At 41.5% G+C, this 19598-nt stretch overlaps 1 protein-coding gene and 1 pseudogene across 1 annotated transcript in view; one reads left to right on the top strand and one right to left on the bottom strand.

Moving 5' to 3' along the window:
- The window catches only part of ADGRV1 (adhesion G protein-coupled receptor V1), a 555854-nt gene that overhangs the window by 359481 nt on the left and 176775 nt on the right, over positions 1–19598 (bottom strand). The window contains exons 70-75 of the mRNA XM_008061062.2: positions 16411–16554; positions 14169–14343; positions 12115–12250; positions 8917–10022; positions 4089–4206; positions 2736–2907 (exon numbers count right to left, since the gene is read on the bottom strand). Of these exons, the coding sequence (XP_008059253.2) occupies positions 2736–2907; positions 4089–4206; positions 8917–10022; positions 12115–12250; positions 14169–14343; positions 16411–16554 (1851 nt within the window). The remainder of the gene's footprint in view (positions 1–2735; positions 2908–4088; positions 4207–8916; positions 10023–12114; positions 12251–14168; positions 14344–16410; positions 16555–19598) is intronic.
- LOC110595876 lies at positions 6198–6599 on the top strand (annotated as a pseudogene).

The raw sequence follows: 19598 nt of genomic DNA, 5'->3' as shown, positions 1-19598 counted from the left end.
CCCAGGCGGGTCTCAAACCCACGGGCTCATGCAATCCACTCACCTCAGCCTCCCAAAGGCATAGGATTACAGGTTGAGCCACCGAGCCCGGCTAAACATTACATTTAAAAGAGCTGGGTGCAGTGGCTCACACCTATAGTCGCAGCACTTTGGGAGGCAGAGTGAGAGGACTGCCTGAGCCCATGAGTTCAAGACCAGCCTTGGCAATGTGGTGAGATCTCGTCTCTACAATAAAAATCAAAAAATTAGCTGGGCATAGTGGCACACGCCTGTAGTTCCAGGTACTTGGAAGACTATGGCAGAAGGATCACCTGAGCCTAGCAGTTGAGGCTGCAGTGGCACTCCACTCCAGCCTGGGCAAAACAGTGAGACTCCAATTCAAAAAAACAAAAAACAAAAAGAGAAAAAAAAGCGATACTAAATTTTTTTCTCTTACCTTCCTGAAACTACTTGATTATGGGCCGAGTAGCATTTCTCCAGTTAGGAAAGAGGACACATACGGTTGGCATCCTACATACTGGCTACCACAGTCTCTTAGCTCCTAATTATATGTTCTCCTACAAAGAAAGGACGCTCAGAGGACATGGTCTCTTCTTTTTTCTGGTTTATTTTATTTTATTTTAAAGATGTGAGGTACAATTCAGGGTTAGGTATACAAATGTTCATTGTGCAGGTACACTTGCTGATGAGGTGTGCCCCTCCCTCCCCTGGTAGTTTCCCTCAACTGATAATTCCTTTCTTATAGTATTATAATTGTTCAAGGTCCACTTATGAGTACATACAATACTCTGTTCATTGTTTCTGTGACAGATCACTGATTATGACTCTTCTTAAACCCACCTGCCCTCTAACTGTCCTACTTCTCTTTTGTTCAGTTGGCCCAAGACCACTCACTCCTGATGCAGGCAGCGTTCTCTTCAAACTGTTTGAAAGCACAACCGCTCTATCTTTCAGGGTTTTTAGCTACCTTGCCCGGCTGCTGTCATTAACAAGCTATTTTCATTCTGTGAAAACAGTTTTCATTTCAATACACACAAGTCTCACTTTACCAAAAGCAAATGAACAAAAAATTGATAAAGACATTTATTCCAGTAACAACATAGGTGTGAACTGACCTTGATGTCAAGAGACTTTTCTTAGATGTATACAGTTAGCATCTAACGCAGGAGATAGGGGTTTAAAGTCTAGTGAGATCTTACCAGGATTCTAATTCACCAAGAATCCCATCTGAGCTAAAATGTACGACAAAATTGTTAGTGACATGTATGCAAAGCGTGTTTATAGAAGACGGTGGGACAGATGCAAAGATGAGTAAAGACCATGCTCTAATTTTCGAGCGACTAACAATCTAGCAGTCTAGAGGCAGTTACAGTTAGCAAATGCAGGGTTGAGGGTTGAAGGAGGCATACAAATATTTGGAATGAATGCATGGAGGAGGATTTAAATGTTTTCAAGTAGAATACAGTAAGTCTTCGCTTAACAGTGTTGACAGGTTCTTGGAAACTGTGACTTTAAGTGAAATAGCGTACTGTATGCAGTAGAAACTTAACTCTTGTTTATATCAATTAATCCATGCTAAAATTGGTTTCATTACACAGTACATTGCATTGCATAAAGTCGCAGTTTCCAAGACCCTACCAATGACATTACATGAGGACATACCATCAGATCAAATGTTTTGAATATTGCAATTTTAGTTTTTCATTGTCAGCACAACAGAAGATTTTAGTAGCTGATGAAAACTCCACTTAAGCAAAGCAAAATACAATAATATGATATGTCAAAGTAGAAACCAAAAAATGGCGAGGATAGAAGACTTTAAAGAAAAGACATACTTTCTAGCTCTAACACTACCAAGGTGGCCACAACAGCAGCCCACTGGCCAACTATCAACTCTCATGCATACCTCTAGCACAGAGATAGGTCTCTAGAATGCATTCTGATCAGAGAAATCAAGTCCTTGGACAGGAGCTGACTGGATGTCTTGGATTAGGGAAACTCTGAACCACTTTAGAAGACTTGTTGCTTATAAAGCAAATTTGCTTCCAGAGATTTTAAAAGTAATACTAAAAAGACAAAAGACCAGCTTAATGAGACTGCCAGGGGCTATGCCATGACTATTTGAATACCAGAAAGAAAATCACTTAGTGAGTAATTAAAATTAGTTGAATTTTAATCTATAATGATACTAAAAGGAGAAACGTTATTGTTATGTAAAAAAGTAGTTATAATGCAACAGAAATGTGAATATAATAGTGTGTACCTTATATTTTATTAATTTTGATGTGTAGGAGAGTTAACATCAAGACACTTGAGTCTTTTATTAAGCTCATGTTCATTTATTAAGCAACACTGAACATTTTTTTCTTTGTGTGTGGAAGTAGAAAGCGGTTCATGAAAAGAATTGCCAGTAAAGCATTTATATTTCTAGAAAAAGTAAGAACTGTGCTAAGAATAGGAGTGAAGAGAAAAGTTAAACCTACAGGGTTGCTTCTTTGGACTGGCAAGAAACAAAAAAGAAGAAAACTGACAAGTTTATTCACAAAACTGTATAAAGTAATAAGTCCTAAGTCTAAGTCTGTTGTCCAACAAAGAGCTATAGACGTTATGGGTAAGCAAATCACAAAGAATCTCCACACATACAGCATATACATTTCAATAAAGTGGAATTCAAATGATTAATTCTAAAGAAATCAAATTAGAAGGTAACAATATTGTACCTCTTCATGTCTTACCTTCTCTGGTTTAAGGTCAATGATGATGATGCATTTTGTTTGACCCGCTGTGCAGGTTGTGGTCCCTGACACGGACAGGAGTTCGTCTACCAGGTCGACCCCCTCTCTCTGGAGCACAACAGCTGTTTTGTTAAACGTGACTCTCCAGAAGACCTTGACATCTTCAAAGGCCCTGTGAGCAAAGAAAGTCCATTCGAATGCCTTCATAAAGGGTGCTATCCCTACATCTACTAGAGTAAGTTATCACTGTGCTTAACTGTACCTCCTCATCCTCGATACAATTTTCCTTATGTTACCACTAATAACACTGAAAATGACTCATTTTCCTCACTACAAATAAGAAAATTAAGGCTCGGGGTTTACATGGTATTCTTTGACTATGCTCTATTCAATATTTAAATATTTGTTAACCGCTCTGTATCTGGAATGCGGGAAACAAATAATATTTTTTTGCCTACTATGTACCAAAAATGTAAAAATAAAAATTATAGAGAACGCTTGATTTCAAGTAAATGCTCCTCATTTGTCATTTAACAAGAATTTTTCTAAAAGAAAAACACTTCTGTGAAGAAGGGTTGTTTTTGTAAATAATAAAGGGCAAAAGGTGACCTGCATTTTCACCTAACATTTAGGTCCAAAATGGAAAATGTAGCATATACACTGTGCATGTGTGTATACCAAGGACACATATGTGATGAGCTTTCAAAAGATGTGACTATACAGTCTTAGGTGGCTAGCAAAATCTTGGTACTTCAAGTCTCCCTCACAGCAAGCATGTGATGGATGCAGGGTGAGCAGATAACAGTAAATATGAAGTTGTGATGATCTGCATCATCTGACATATGTCTGGCACTTTATGAAATATACAATGTCAAGGTCACCCTCAGTTATGATCATAAACCAAGTTGGCACATCACAGATTAAGAAACTGAGTACCTAAACAGACATACCAAATTCTTTGTATGTTCACTATGTTCTTTGATCAGCATTTCATCTGGCCTCTACCATTTTATACATTCAATTAGATTCTGTATAGACATCTTTCATCTTCAATTTCTCTGTGTATGTATGTATGTATGCTATCCAGCTCTCTGTCTGCCATCTATCTATGCTATCTATCTATGAATGCATGTTATCTATCTCTCTCTATCTACTACCTCTCCATCTATCTCTCCATCTCCCTCCTTCTCTCCCTCCCTTCCTCCCCTCCTCTATTATTCTCTCTTGCTAGCTATCTACATATGTGCGAATGCTATCTCTATCTACCTACCTATCTATCTATCTATCTATCTATCTATCTATCTATCTATCTATTATCTATTTCTCTATCTATGTATCTATCTATCCACATACCTGTTTGGCTGCCTTGTGACATTAAGATGCAGTCTTCTTATACCAGCTCCGCCCCCAAGTTCAAGTCCACTCTGGGATGCCTCACTGAATCCTATGATGCCATTGTGAAGGTCACTCCCTGAAAAGAAGAATGTAGGGTTTTATTCATTTAGGAATTTAGAAGAGCTCTGATGCATCACTAATCTTGCCTGCTCGGATTGTATAAAAATGAGAAATTCACAGGTGAATGAGAGGAGTTATGATTTTTAAAAGATTTTTACTAAAAACAGTCCCATCGAGGTGGCTAACAGCTTGAGACTAGAAGAACAGAAGAAAGAACGCATCAAATCCCACGCCCTACCCTGACAAACTCATACTCATCTGTCTCTCATGAGACCCAACTCGACATTTGATAGTAGTTACTATTTTATATGTTTGTCTGTTTAAAGTATGTAAGTCCTACTAGAACAGCAGCTATTTACTGCTGTATTCCCAGCACCAAGAACAGTGCCAAGCATATGGCAAACGTTGAATAAATGAATTCAATTCACCTGTGTTACCTTCACATAAGAGAGTTGACCCAAAGACCTTTCATGCTATGCATGTAGTTAATTTGTCCCAAAATAAATCAGAACTGTTAAGGAACTCTCCTATGCATCTCTGAGTAGCAGAAACTCCTCCAACAACACTTGGGGTTACAGGTATCATCATATATATATTTCCAAGCACTGTGGCACTCACACCTGTAATCCTAGCATTTTGGGAGGCTGAAGTAAGAGGACTGCTTGAGGTCAGGAGTTCAAGACCACCCTGGGCAACATAGTAAGACCTCATCTGTACAAGCAAACTAAAAAAAAAAAAATTAGCTGGGCATGGTAGCATGCATCTATATTCACAGCTACTCAGGTGGCTGAGGTGGGAGGATTACTGCAGCCTAGGACTTTGAGGTTATAACAAGCTATGATTACACCATTGCACCCCAGCCTGGGCAACAGAATGAGATCCTGCTTCTAAAACAACAAAAAGTGTTTAAATTGGAATAAACCTAGGGCCCATGTCCATTGAAATCATGGCCAGCACATGAGCTAGCTTCTCTGACTACAGAAATACCAGCATACAGTTCCCTGTTTCTCTATGACCTAGCTTTGCTAAGTGATCCTAGAAGCAATGACCTTAAAGCAGTTATCCTCAAAAGCCACGTGTGCCCACCACCCTGAAGCCTGATTCCTGATGTTCCAAGGAGATAGCACTTCTTCAGTTAGGGACTAGGTCAGGTTAAGAAAACAGAAAACCACTCAACAGTCCTAAGGGAGAAGAGTTAATAATCAGCACTGGTTCCTTTCCCAGGTCTGGAGTGTGGGTCAATGTGAAATCCATTCAGCACAAACATGCCCATGATGGGCTACATCTGTCTTAGCAATCCATCTCCATCAGTCTACCAATCCTCACCCTCACCAATTAATCATTCTGAGTCTTGCATCAGACCCTAACACTGGCTTTTTCTTTGGCATTAATTTTTTCTTGCCACCGTGGGCAGGGCTTTGGTCTCTCCAGATTATAAGCTTCTCACAAGCAGAATCTTCATTTTCTTTTCCAAGGCACTAGCAACTAGCATGAGTCCAATGAAAATAACACTTTCCTTGCCACATCTAAAATAATACATTTGATGTCAAATTTCTATTAAGATGATTCCAGACTTCAAATGCACCAATGATCAAAACAATTTCTTTCTGATTTTGAAAGTTTGTTCTAAAATCTACATATGAAAAGGTTATAGATGAAAGATAAGAGTAACTGATTAAATTAATGGTTTAATTAAGTGAGAAACTTTTTTTTAAAAGCCAGGTTGGGGGCCATGGCTCACACCTATAATCCCAGCACTTTGAGATGCTGAGGTGGGAGGACTGCTTGAGTCTGGGAGATCAACCAGCCTGGGCCACATAGTGAGAGCCTTGTCTATACCTAAAAAAAAAAAAAGAACCAGGTAAAAAAAAAAAAAAGGTGAGGGGAACATTTGTAGACAGAATAAAAAGAAACTCAGGGTATTATGAACACCTGCTTGTGCCGGGTGGTGCTGTCAGGCGGTGCTGTCACAGTGGAACAAGCTCAGAGGGAGCTATGGAGCCCGCTATGGAGCCTGATGGGACCTATGAGCCTATGAGCCAGGTTTTGCGGGTATTTGATCCTGCCAGGAATGTAACAACATGCTGTATCCCAAGGAAGACAAGAGGAACCGCATTCTTCTCTATGCATGCCAGAATTGCGATTACCAGCAGGAAGCCGACAACAGCTTCATCTACATTAACAAAATCACCGCATGAAGTGGACGAGATGACCCAGATCATCTCTGACGTGTCCCAGGATCCCACATTGCCGCAGACAGAGGACCACCCATGCCAAAAGTGAGGCCACAAGGAGGTGGTGTTTTTCCAGTCACACAGGGCCTGGGCCAAGGACGCCATGCACCTGTACCATGTATACAGGGCCCCACACTGCGGCCACCACTGGAGTGAGTGGCACCCCCTCCCCTGAGCTCAATAAATGTCAGGTTCTGTGCAAAACAACAACAACAACAACCATGTGCCATTAGGAGGTTAGGAGGAAGGTATATTGAGGAGTCAGTCATTTGCTGTAAGTGTGTGATAAATGTACCTTATGTAGGAGGGTAACTGTCGAGAGTCCACAGTGCTCAGCTGAATTGCTCTCTTAATGAGTTAGACTCAGAGCTGGTGTACAGGCAGACACTGGTCTGTGGCACTGACTGATCAAATATGGAAGTACTTCTATTCCAGTGGATACCTAGGCTCTTCACCTCCCTAGCCAGAACAAGATCTCCCCATGATCCAGTAACTAATGGGGGGCTGCTTAGAACAGCAAAGAGCCTCCAGAAACCATTTTGATCTGTCTGGTCTGTGCCAAACTAATTGTCAAATGTTTTGACCATCCACCCTGGTCATATTCAAATAACCATATAAGGTATTCATGTCATAGAATGGGGAGAAGGAGGTTGACTGTCTAACTAATTTTAATAGAAGTATGTAGATGGAATCAAACCACTGTGAATCAAAACCTGTAAGTAACTTGCAGAATAGAATTACTATTTACTGTTAATAAACTGTAGGAATAGGAATAAATGATCTTAATTCTAACTGAAGTAAATTTGTAGGCTACCATAAACAAGATGATGGAGAGTATGAAAGGAAGTTAAACAATGGCAAAATGATGTTTGAATTGAATGGTTAAAACAAAATAAAAACTCTAGGAAGCATCAAATCCTAAAAGTAGATTTTGAGATCTATTGCACAGTATGGTGACTATAGCTAATAATAGAATACTACACATTTCCAGATTCCAAGGGAGTAAATTTCAAATGTTTTCACCACAAAAAAGATTAAGTATTTACGGTGATGGATAGGCCAACTAGCTTGCTTTAATTATTCTACATTGTATTTATAAATCATAACATCATTTTTGTACCTTATAAATGGTTATTTAAAAATATATACTCAATATTACAATAGTAATAACAACTGCATTGGGTCAAAAGCAAAACAAAAGGATATAGTTTGTTTGTTTGTTTTTTAGACAGGATCTTGTACTATTACCCAGGCTGGAACACAGTGGCACAATCATGGCTCATCACAGCCTTTATCTCCTGGGCTCAAGCAATCCTTCTCTCTCAGCCTCCCGTGTAGCTGGGACTATAGGTTTGCACCACCACACCCAGCTAATTTTTTTTGTAAAGACAAAGTCTCACTATATTGCCTTGGCTGGTCTTGAACTCCTGGGCTTACCTTTCCAAAGTGCTGGGATTATAGGTGTGAGCCACCATATCTTCCCAAAAGGAAACAGTTTTGTGTTTTTTGGTGATTTTTTTTCTTTTGGTCAGAATTTCACTCTGTTGCCCAGGTTGGAGTGCAGTGGCAAGGTCACAGCTACCACAGCTTCAACCTGCTAGGCTTAGGTGACCCTTCCATCTCAGCCTTCCAAGTAGCTGGAACTACAGGTGCGCACCACCATGTCTGGCTAATTTTTGATTTATTGTAGAAACAAGGTCTCGTCAAGTTGGGCAGGCTGGTCTCAGACTCCTGGGCTTGGGCAATCTTCTCACCTCCACCTCCCAAAGTGCTGGGATTACAGGTGTCAGTGACCTTGCCTGGTGGAGATAGTTTAATCTATTTCACAACTGATACAAAGAATTTCCTGACAATGAGATCTTTGACTTTAGGGTGGATTATTGGAAATGGGTGGTAAGTTTAGAATGAAATTTCAAAACAGGATAGGCAATCACGTGTTTGGATGATTATATCTAAAATGTCCCCTATGTTGTGCAAATATAGATGTGTAGACTTGACTGGCTCTGATCTAAGTATCATTTACAGTCCTTAAATTGCAGCTTGGTCCCTCAAAATAACATCCATGCTGTAAGAAACAATGTTTTCATGAATTACATGACTTAAATTTAATTTAATCTAGATTCATCTTAATCTTAAAACAAATTCTGTACCACAAAAGTACATTTTTTTTTTTTGAGTCAGAGTCTCACTCCATCACCCAGGCTGAAGCGCAGTGGCACGCTCACAGCCACCCCAACGTCAACCTGTTGGGCTCGGGCTATCCTTCCACCTCAGCCTTCCAAGTAGCCATAACTACAAGTGCCCTCTACCATGCCTGGTTATTTTTTGATTTATTGTAGAGACGAGGTCTCACCAAGTTGCCAGGGCTGTTCTCGAACCCGTGGGCTCAGGCAATTCCCTCACCTCGGCCTCCCAAAGTGCTGGGATTATAGGCTTGAGCCACCATGCCCAGTCAAAAGTACATTTTTATCTCCAGCACTTGAAAGAGATACCTGTAATAATGACCATGGCGAAAGCTGCAAACCCAGTGTCATCCTTTCCCTTCACAATCCGTGCTCCCCCCTGGGGGTCTGTGAGAAACACGTAGAAGAATTCCTGCCCCTCAGGCTCATCATCGTCCAAAATATGAACTGACACTCTCCGTTCTCGTTCTCCATCTAGAAACGTAAGGATGACAGTTTGTTCTTCAAAGTCTTCTTCTTCAACTGCCCACGTGAGGTTGGAAATTCCAAAGTGATCACGGAAGGGCAATGCACTTGGTTCCTTCTGAGCACATCTTTCGCCAAACGTTTTAACTGTTACACTGACATTGCCAGTAAACCCACCCGTCCTTCGGATAAGAACTTCAGCGGCATTGAGTGTGCCGTTCTTCATCTCCTCTTCAACATAAACAATGGGGGGCCCGAGACTGAATGTTCCATGCATAGAAACATTGGCAGTTGCAGTGGCCACATCAGGCTTTTCAGACACGGCAGGTGTGCCATGAAGAGTGACAAGTTTCCCTGGGATGACAGCCACCCCTGTCACCTCAGTAACAATGGCGACCATCTCGGTTGGCTCTGGAATGCTTGTTGTCTTGCTTGTGCTGGGGTGTGTGGTGGAATCAGTTTCTACAGGAGTGAGAGTTGTGTCGACTGCTACAGCCACAGCTGTCATGGGGAAAGAAGCATCCACTCCTGGTAAGTCATCATTATCCAAGATGGTGACTACTGCAACACTGAAATCTAGATTCAGGCGTGGTCTCCAATGAGACTCAAACTTCCGTAATCCCCTGATTTCTACTGAAGTAATGTTAATGTAAAAAATTTCATCGACCTCAGGAAGCTGATCATTAATAATGCTTATTTCAAAATCAACCTCAGCTTGGAATTTTCGAAACAACAGCTCCCCATTCTGGACAGGCTCAAAGTCTTCCAGCGGCTTGGCACTTCCAGCAGTTGTCTGGTAGGAAACTTGAATGAGATCGCTGTGGAATCCAAACAGCCTCTGTACATGTAATCTGACCATCCGGGTATCCTCTGACACTGTGATATTTCTTGAACGAGGGGAAAATTGGAAGATTCCCATGGGTTCAATTTCAGCAACAGTGAAACCTGATCTGGAAAAAAAGAAATTAAACCATGAGAAAGTTGATAAAAAATAGGAATATCATGTACAGATTCATCTTTCACATACTGAAGACGCTGCTCACGAGGATCTTGACAGTGACATGCCCTTTCAAATTCCATCAAACACTACTAACCTATGGATAAGTAAGAGCACAAGACACGTAAGAACAGGAGCTGCAGTGGCAGACGGGACCAACAAGTCAGAGCTAGACGAAGAGCGCATAGGTCTCATCTGTTTCTCTGTCATCCCCAAGCAGCTGTCCAAGGGATTTGACATATCAAACTCTCTCTGATGAGAGACTTGTTGGGAACGAGACTTCTATGGCACGCTGAACACCAGTCAGTGTTCTTATCTACTAAATAGAAGCCATTACCGGTACTAAGAGCAAAATCCCTGATTTCTCCAGCTACCAGTGATGGGACTATTCTCTCACACAAATATAGCACCTGAATGCACTAGAAGAAACATCCATGAATGAATAATTCACCCTTAGCTTTTTCCTATAGACTTTTGTTGGGAGTTAATAGCTATATCAGAGGTTACACCGGTGGCCCCTCAGCCTAAGTCTGTCTACAGCCACATTTTCTTTTGCTAAGTGCTTTGGTCTAGGTTTTAGTATGAGCTTGAATGCCTTTAGGGAAGATATTCCAGGTCTCTTTACTCTCTGTTGTTAAATACCTACCACTCGGTACATAAAATTGTGGCTAAGAGCTCAGACAGTGGCCATTCAGTCTGGGTTCAAATCATGACCTCAGAATGCCTGAGCTGTGTGATGTTGGGTTCATGAATAATCTAGCTATGACTCACTTTCCTCATCTATAAAGTGGGACAAATAATAGTATCTACCCTATGAGGTTGTTGCCGAAAGAGCAAAATGTGTGTGTGTGTGTGTATGTGTGTGTGCCCCTAGCTTGGGCAGACACTACGAAACTGTTACCTATTATTATTGTTGTTAAAGGCATTTGAATTTGTGAGCCTGAAATACATTCTCTGGACAGACATTTTTAAAATGGTACATGTATAATTTAAAGCCACATTGGATTCTACCAAGAGCTATCCCACTCATAAAATATATACAGAGACATTTGAACAATCACTAATTTTGCTTGCACATTTATCTTATTTTATAAGCAAATTGCAGACCAGAAAGATCAAGTAACTTTCCCCAAGTCACACAGTGAGTAAGTGGCAAAGCCAGGACCAAATCCCGAAGTAAGGATCTCAGGTCTACCCTCAGCTGCCCTGGTCAAGCCCATTCCAGATCTAAGGAAAGTGAAATGTTTTTGATTAGGGCATATTTATCTGCGAATATACTCAGTTTACATAAACTATTCTCATCTATTGTTAAAGACAAACAGCAAAATTAAGTTAAATTAATCTAAAAAAAGCCACTGGTTTAAGCAAGCAACATGACCACCTGTTGTGATGCCTTGTCCTACTCTTAATCACTTGGGGAAATCAGGTATTCTCTGCTGCTTCTCAGAAGACAGTTCCCTTTACCAGCAAGTGAACTGCCCACAGGGTTGCTACTGAAGATGTGCCCACTCTCAAGTTGAGGGTCATGATGGATCCTCCTCAAGGCTAAGGGAACAGTAGCACTCCTGGGAGTCACCTCCTCTGTGGTATGTTAGTTAGCACATGGGCCATGCACTGCTCTGCACTAAGACTGTGCCTGCATCTTGCTTCACAGAGAATAGTCCTTGTGCCTTTTCCTGTTTTGACTGATACATTTCAGATTCTTCCCTTTTTTTGAGTCCAGGCCTTGCTCTGTTGCCCAGACTGGAGGGCAGTAGCATGATCACAGCTCACCGCAGCCTTGACTTCCTGGGCTCACATGATCCTTCCACCTTAGCCTCCCTAGTAGCTGGGACTACAGGCACATGCCACCACACCGAACTAATTTTTTATTTTTTGTAGCGATCAGATCTCGCTATATTACCTAGGCTGGTCTAGAACTCCTGGACTCAAATGATCTTCCCACCTTGGGCTCCCATAGTGCTGGGAATACAGGCATGAGCAACCACACCCAGCGTGGATTATTCTTTAGAGAACTTCTTGGTTGAGGACTAGATTGGTCTTACCGGAGCCGAGCTCCTCCAGGTGCACTGCTCTGCACTCCTGACAGGTGAATTACAAAGGCCTCTGGTCGACCAGGGCTGGGGAACATCCACAGGGAAACACCTTTCCTCTGTTCACCGTGGGAGAATGAGAGGCTCCCTGGAAGGAAACACGGAAAATAGGGTCTCATGTCTTAGTTCTCACGTTGGGATTTGACTCTTGAAAATGGAGTAAAAGATCTTCTTTTCCAAAATTCGGTAAGAGTTCACCAAAGGCAAAGCATTCAAAAGAGGTGAGGTGGAAGAGGTCAACAAACGTCCAGGAAGCTCCCTAGACCATATGAACCTTGCTTCCTGTCCCACCTCCTCTTACCATCCATCTCTGCTTCTTTCCTGGCTCTATCACATAACCAGTAGTGAAAAGCAAATGGTATTAGGCAAGCTTTGATGTGTATTTGGTGTCAGGCTTTGGTGTGAATTCTGGCCCCAGCGTATTTTCAGAGATGCATGTTGAAGTAGTTTAGGGTGAATTATCATAATCTGTGTATTTTACTTTAAATTGCTTTAGAACAAAATATCCCAAATATGATGGAACGATCAACTGTTCGGTCTAGTCAGAAAGTTCATAGGTGTTCACTGTACCTTACTTTTAATTGTGTTTGAAAATGTATCATCAAAGCTCAAAAAATTTTTTTAAAAAACCTGTATGAAGATATAGCACTATTGTTTGGAAATGCCTGTTTAGTTTAATAAGTTAATATAAATTCACAAAAGTTTCTGAAAATTAATTTTATATGTAAGCACAAAGTCACATACACAGCCATAACAATACACAAAAGGGAAAAAACTAAATAATCATAATCATAATTATAATAATAATAATTATTATATGTAGAGACAGGGTCTTGCTGTGTTGCCCAGTCAAGTCTGGAACTCCTGGGCTCAAGCAATCCTCCCACCTTGACCTCCCAAAGTGCTGGAATTACAATCATGAGCCACTGTACACAACCCCCTCATCCCCACCTTCTAAAAGACTTTTTCTTTTTCTAAATTGTATTTAATTTTAAAGATGTGGCATACAATTCAAGGTTGAGTATACAAGTGGTCATCGTACAAGTAAAGACTTTGTTTTTCATTCCTTCTTATCTCTCAGTGACTCCAAGACCTTGGGAAAATGAAAATCCTTGCATTCTCACCAAGAGACTGAGATCCCACTCTGTACACAGGTTTTTACTACTGAGGGTAATGGTGTTTGCCTGGTGACCAGCAGGACATTGTGAATAAGGGAGTAGGAACCTCAAAGATCCTGACACCCCAAAGAGTCCTTTACAAAAACCGCCATCATATGAATCTGCAATGAGCCTTCTGTAACATGGGAGAGACCAAATCACCTAACATTTCCATCTCACTAACTCTCAAAGAGCTAAAGGCATCACTTAAAAAATAAAGTACGCCTTTGGGAGGCTGAGGTGAGTGGATCGCCTGAGCCCGTGGGTTCGAGACCCACCTGGGCAGCGAGACCTCATCTCTACAATAAATCAAAAATCAGCCGGGCGTGGTAGCGCATGCCTGTAATTCCGGCTACTTGGAAGGCTGAGGCGGAAGGATCGCCAGAGCCCAGCAGGTCGAGGCTGCGGTGGCCGGGAGCGGCCACTGCACTCCAGTCTGGGTGACTAAGTGAGACTCCAACTAAAAGTAAATAAATAAATAAATAAATAAAGTATTTGAAATAATAGCTGTCCTACTGTCAGAAGTACTCAGGTGAACATGTAAAGACATGCAAAGTTGTGTATGTGCCAAATTGAGTTTTTTGAATGACTTTCAACAGACTCCTCAAGTACAGACAGAGTAGTCCACTTAGCGCCCACCATGCTGGGGTAAAGTATGACGTTTCTAATTTGACTGAAAAATGTTTCCTTTTCTCACCAAGTGGCTTGCACAAGTCTGACCACCTAACTATGGGAGTGCTGTGTTAGAAAACACTTTCGTGTCTAGATTAAGGATGGCCCAGTAAAATGAATGGCCACCTACACATCTCCATATATCACAGGGATGATCATAGAAAAATCACAACTCACCCAGTGCTGGGGTCATGTTGCCAACAACAATAAGTTCCGGGATGTCTAAGCCAGGGGCATATCCGGTGGTCCAGGCAACCGAGAGGGAGCCATAAGTGCCTCTTCTAGAGATCACAACCTGGCTAGTGCCGGCAGTGATGTCCGTGAGTGGAAAAGCTGTGGATTCAAATCCAACCTGAAGAAGAAACACACGTGGAATATTTTATTTCTCTCTAAAGTGTCCTGTTTTCTAAAAAGCGGGTTAAATGTCAACTGTCCCTTCACCACTACAATATACTTCCTTGTCTTATAATATAAGCCGTTAAAGAGAAGTGCTTAAGAAATGACACCTCACATTTGAACGTTTATTTTACTTTATAATTCAGATGGTAATTCTGAATTTCTTTCTCTTTTTTAAAAAATCAAAATGTAATCCGTTGAATGACAATATCCAAAAAACTAAACATAATCATGGCTAAATGAGAGCAAAAGATTTAAAGTGGCATTTTAATATGACTTATTTAATGGGTTTTTCCAGAACCTGGTATGTCTAGAGCATTCTAAGATATAATAACATATTTCTTCATTAATAAAATGAGCAACATGAACTAGACCTACTATTAAGGCTCTTTTCAGACCTTTGATTTAACTTGATATCTCTTTTTGAGAATCAGAAAGTTTCAAAGATTTTTTTAAATGACCATTTTTTTCACAAGCATCAAGTAAAATCTTGTTTTAAGGGCAACCTTCCCAGGATTTATGATTTACAGATGAAATAAGTTCTGTGGCCGGGCTCGGTGGCTCAGCCTGCAATCCCAGCACTTTGGAAGGCCAAGGCGAGTGGACTGCCTGAGCCCACGGGTTCGAGACCAGCCCACGCAACTTGGCGAGACCTTGTCTCTACAGTAAATCAAAGTATTAGCTGGGCATGGTAGCACGCGCCTGTAGCTCTGGCTACTTGGAAGGCTGAGGAGGAAGCATCGCCAGAAACTAGTAGGTGGATGCTGGGGTGGCTGTGGGCGTGCCACTGCACTCTAGACTGGGTGACAGAGTAAGACTCCAACTCCAAAAAAAAAAAAAGTTCTGTATGAATAAGAGTAAGTATAAATCCAGGTTCTTGGCTTCACATTGGAATTTGGACAATTCAGTATACCTTTTTGATCTCAATAGCTATAAATGGGGGACATCACTAAATCAACAGGTATACGTTAAGACTCTTCCCTTTTTAAACTTGAATGCAGATTTCAGAAAAGTATGAGAGGGTCCCACAGGACAGCTTCACTCCTGAAAAACAACAACACCTTTAACCTGACACCAACCGTATTCTCTGTTATAGTGAGGCTACTGCTTAGTAACTGCCAAAAGCTTTAAGACCATGCTTGCTACATAGCTATTTAAAAATGTCTTACACACACACACCATAAAACGCTGGTAGGAGTATAAAGGTGTATAAAGGATTCACCCAGGACATGAATGCACCATGACTGGCCCCAACCTTGCCATTTGGAGTAACACAGTGTTGTGACTGTATGCGTGGACAAGAAGTAGGACATATTTTCCTACTGAGATCTCAACTGAAGAACATCCCTCAGTGGCTGGGGTCCACAGCTACCCACATTCTGTCCACGGATCAGCACAAGATATTGGCATCTTGAGCCAGGCTTGCCTTGATCACTTGAGCTCCCACCTGAAGTAGGATGGCAGTATGTCTCCTAAGGGCTTCAAAACTACAAACGTTATCATAGTCATAGACAAAAGCCCTGCCTTTTTCTGGTATCGACAGAGTCAGCCTAAAAGAAAAGAATCTGACCACCAGTTACTTGCCTACAGCAGCACAAGCCTGCCACAGTAAACCGAAGCCCAGATATTACAGAGAACATTCACAGTGACAGTAAGTGAACAAGTCAGAAATATTAATTAAGGCTTCATGATCATTTAATGACAGCATAAAATACGTTAACATTTAATAGTTGACATCAAGAAAAGATCTGGAAATTTTAACTTTGGGGTCTATTACTTTAAAAATTCTATACACTCAAATTCCATATGCCAAAAACTTCCTAAAGCCCCCAAAAGAAAACACATTTTCTACCTATTGTGAAAATGGACAAATTATTTGTATACAATGTGTTCCTTATGTCTGCTTTGATATTCACAGGACTACTCAGATTTGAGAAAGCAGTTAATCTTAAGGATCTCAGTCCTTCTTATAGAAGCTTCCCTCTAGTGGTTCGGGGAGGGTACCACACCCAGAGCCAATTACCTGAGAATTGGCAGCTTTCTCAGAGACAGGTAGGACTGCGGATTTGGCTTCCTGGAGAATTGTTGGCATTCCGTAGAAATGCCCACCAACAAGCATCACCGTCACCAGTTGCAAAGTGAAATTAGAGTCCAGCGACAGGAAGACCTATAAACAGACATTATCAATGATTCAGAAATAATTTTTTCAGAGAAAAACACTGACCTTTGACCTGAGTCATTAGCACACTGTCTGAGTAACAGTTTCATCAATGGATGCCCTTTCTCCTTTGCCATAAAACAAACCTCCAGCATTGAGAGTGTGGGATGAGGAGTGCTACGTGTGCCCTCATGGCAATCCCTTCACCTCAGCCTCCCAAAGTGCTGGGATTACAGGCTTGAGCCACAGTGCCTGGCCTCACACACTTTTATAACCGGCTGTGAACGGCCCTTCTGCACTAGACAGGGAGCAGTGCAGCAATGGGAGGTGTCTCAGTCTTCTCTGTATCTGCTGAACTTCTCACAATGATTGGCACACAGGAAGTGCTCAATAAACGACTCAACCGCAAATGTAAAATTCCTCTTACATTCTGACTTAAACTCTTTTTTTTTTGGAGTTGGGGTCTCACTCTATTGCCCAGGATGGAGTGCACCAGCATGATCACAGCTCATTGCAGCCTCCAACTCCTGGGCTCAAGCGATCCTCCTGCCTCGGTTTCCTGAGTTGCTGGGTCTACAGCACACACCACCACACTCAGCTAATTTTTTTGATTTTTTTAAAAATAGAGACAAAGTCTCGCTATATTGCCCAGGCTGGTCTCAAACTCCTGAGCTCAAGCGATCCTCCCACTTTGGCCTCCCAAAATGCTGGGATTACAGGCATGAGCCACTGTGTCTGACCTTAAGCTCCTTTAAACTTTGACTTGTTCGTTTAGCATGCCAAGAATCCATACTATTAGTGTGCACCTCATAAAAGCAGTCAGATGTTGACCAGGTGTTAAAAACTTGCCAGGTGTTAACAGATTACACTCTCAGGTTCTGGTGTTAGACCTACATCAAGAGTCTTTAGAGTTTTTAGAGACTAATGAAAGCTCACCCTTTATGCAGACCCACTGGAAGGCCTGAAGCCACAGCCCAAGTGGTCAACTACATTATGACCTTTGGTGTCATTCTCTGTGGCTGACCTGTCTGAAGTCCTAACTATTGTCCAGCAGGGTGGACCAGAGAGAACTGTATGTCAACTCTTGTTAACTAAAACCCCAAACATCAAAGAGCAATGTGTTATCTCTAGGGCAGGAGGGAAGAAGGGGACCACTGATAAAATATTAACCTTGCCGGGCACAGTGGCTCATGCCTATAATCCTAACATTTTGGGAGGCCAAGGCAGGAGGATTAGCTTGAGCCAGGATTAGTGTGAACACAGCAAGACCTCATCTCTACATAAAACTTTTAAAAATTAGCTGGGCAGGTGATGCACGCCTGTAGTTCCAACTATTTGGGAAGCTGAGGACGGAGGATCACTTGAACCAAGCCTGGATTTCAAGGCTACAGTGAGCTATGAGCATGCCACTCCACTCCAGCTTGGACAACAGAGTGAGACTCTGACACACACACACACACACACACACACACACACACACACACACACACACACACACCCCTTAGCCTTGATATGCATGCCACACCTTGCCCTAAACAGTTATCTTGGAAAGATTAATTCACCAAGATCTAATAATCTATGTGCAGTCTTATACCACACATCCTAGGTGAGAAAGAGAGAAGTCTCCCAGCTTGAAATAAATTAATGAAAGACATTAAAGCAAGCAAAACAGAGGAAGCTTGTGTGTACGTGTAAACTGGGGTCCTTTCCATACACCTTCTTGAAAACAAAGGGAGGGCTTTGGCCGTGAGTCAGTTTCCCAAAGAACGACAGCAGGTCTTTGAATGACACCACATCACTCAATGCGTTTCATTCTAACATGGATGAGAAATCATATTAATAATTAAAATGGAGTCAAAGAAGATATTAAAAATTCATAAATGATAATTCACTTATATTACGAAAGAAGCTAAGCATTTTTATAAACTATATTGCCACGCTTTCAAAGTGAAATAAAAAGAAGAATGCCATCCTTCAAAATGTTCCAGGAACCACGAGAAGCAGCCTAAGAGCTAGGAAGACCAATGGTCTCAGTTCATGTAGTGAATATCACATTTTTTGGTTTTCTTATACATAGCCTAAAAGCAATTTTGTACTACACACATTGCTCAGTAAAAAATAGTACAATTGAATCTGGTCTGTGGCTTATTGTCTTATTGTCAAATGAAATCTCACTATAAAATGACACAAAGTTATTCCCAGAAAAGTTAAAGGATCGCCCCCTAGTGTTCACGAGCAGCTTGCAACTTGAAAATGTTCCTTATGTAAATACTATAAACGCACGGGAAATGTTTCAAGTTATACAATTTAAGCATACTGTTTTTAAAAAATTCTTTGAATTGCAAATGAGGCCTAATACAACACTATTCTGGTTAATCAGTCCAACTTCTCACTTCTCCATCTCTGTATTCACTATTCTAGCCTAGAGGACTGATGGATATGGCACAATTTCAAATAAATGTAAGCTAGCATATCTTTAAGAAAGAGTCATGAAAACAAGTAAGATAACATTATTTTTTCCAGTTCAAGGTCGTGGGTGGCCGGAATCCATTCCAGCAACTCAGGGTATGAGGTCTAAGCCAGCCCTGGACAGGACACCATCCCATCTCAGGGCTGGAAATGAATACAGCAGGGCCTTGGCGTTAAGTCAGTTTCCCAAAGAAATGCAGAGGGTCCTCTAGTCACACCATTCAATGTTGTTTCATTACAACACGGAAGAAGAAAACAAAAAAGACTCCTGGCCAGGACTACTGTCTGTATGGAGTTTGCACATCCTCCTAAGTCTGCGTGGGTTCCTCCTACATCCCAGAGATGGACCTGTGAGGTGAGGGCATGTCTGTCCCCATCTGAGTGTGTAGGTGAGGATGGGTGGTCCTGAGATTCAATGGCATCCTGTCAGGGGCTGGCCTGGACCTTGTGCCCTGAGTTGCTGGGATGGATTCCAGCCACCCATGACCTTGAACTGGAATAAGTAATAAATAATCTTACTTGTTTTCATGACTCTTTCTTAAATGTATGTTAGCTCACACTTATTTGAAATTTTTTTTTTGGTG

This window comes from Carlito syrichta, unplaced genomic scaffold (assembly GCF_000164805.1).
Source record: "Carlito syrichta isolate Samal-C Ts95f unplaced genomic scaffold, Tarsius_syrichta-2.0.1 Scaffold305037, whole genome shotgun sequence".
NCBI lineage: Eukaryota > Metazoa > Chordata > Mammalia > Primates > Tarsiidae > Carlito > Carlito syrichta.
The sequence above is the reverse complement of the archived record's forward strand: the minus strand, read 5'-3'. Positions and strand labels throughout refer to the sequence as shown.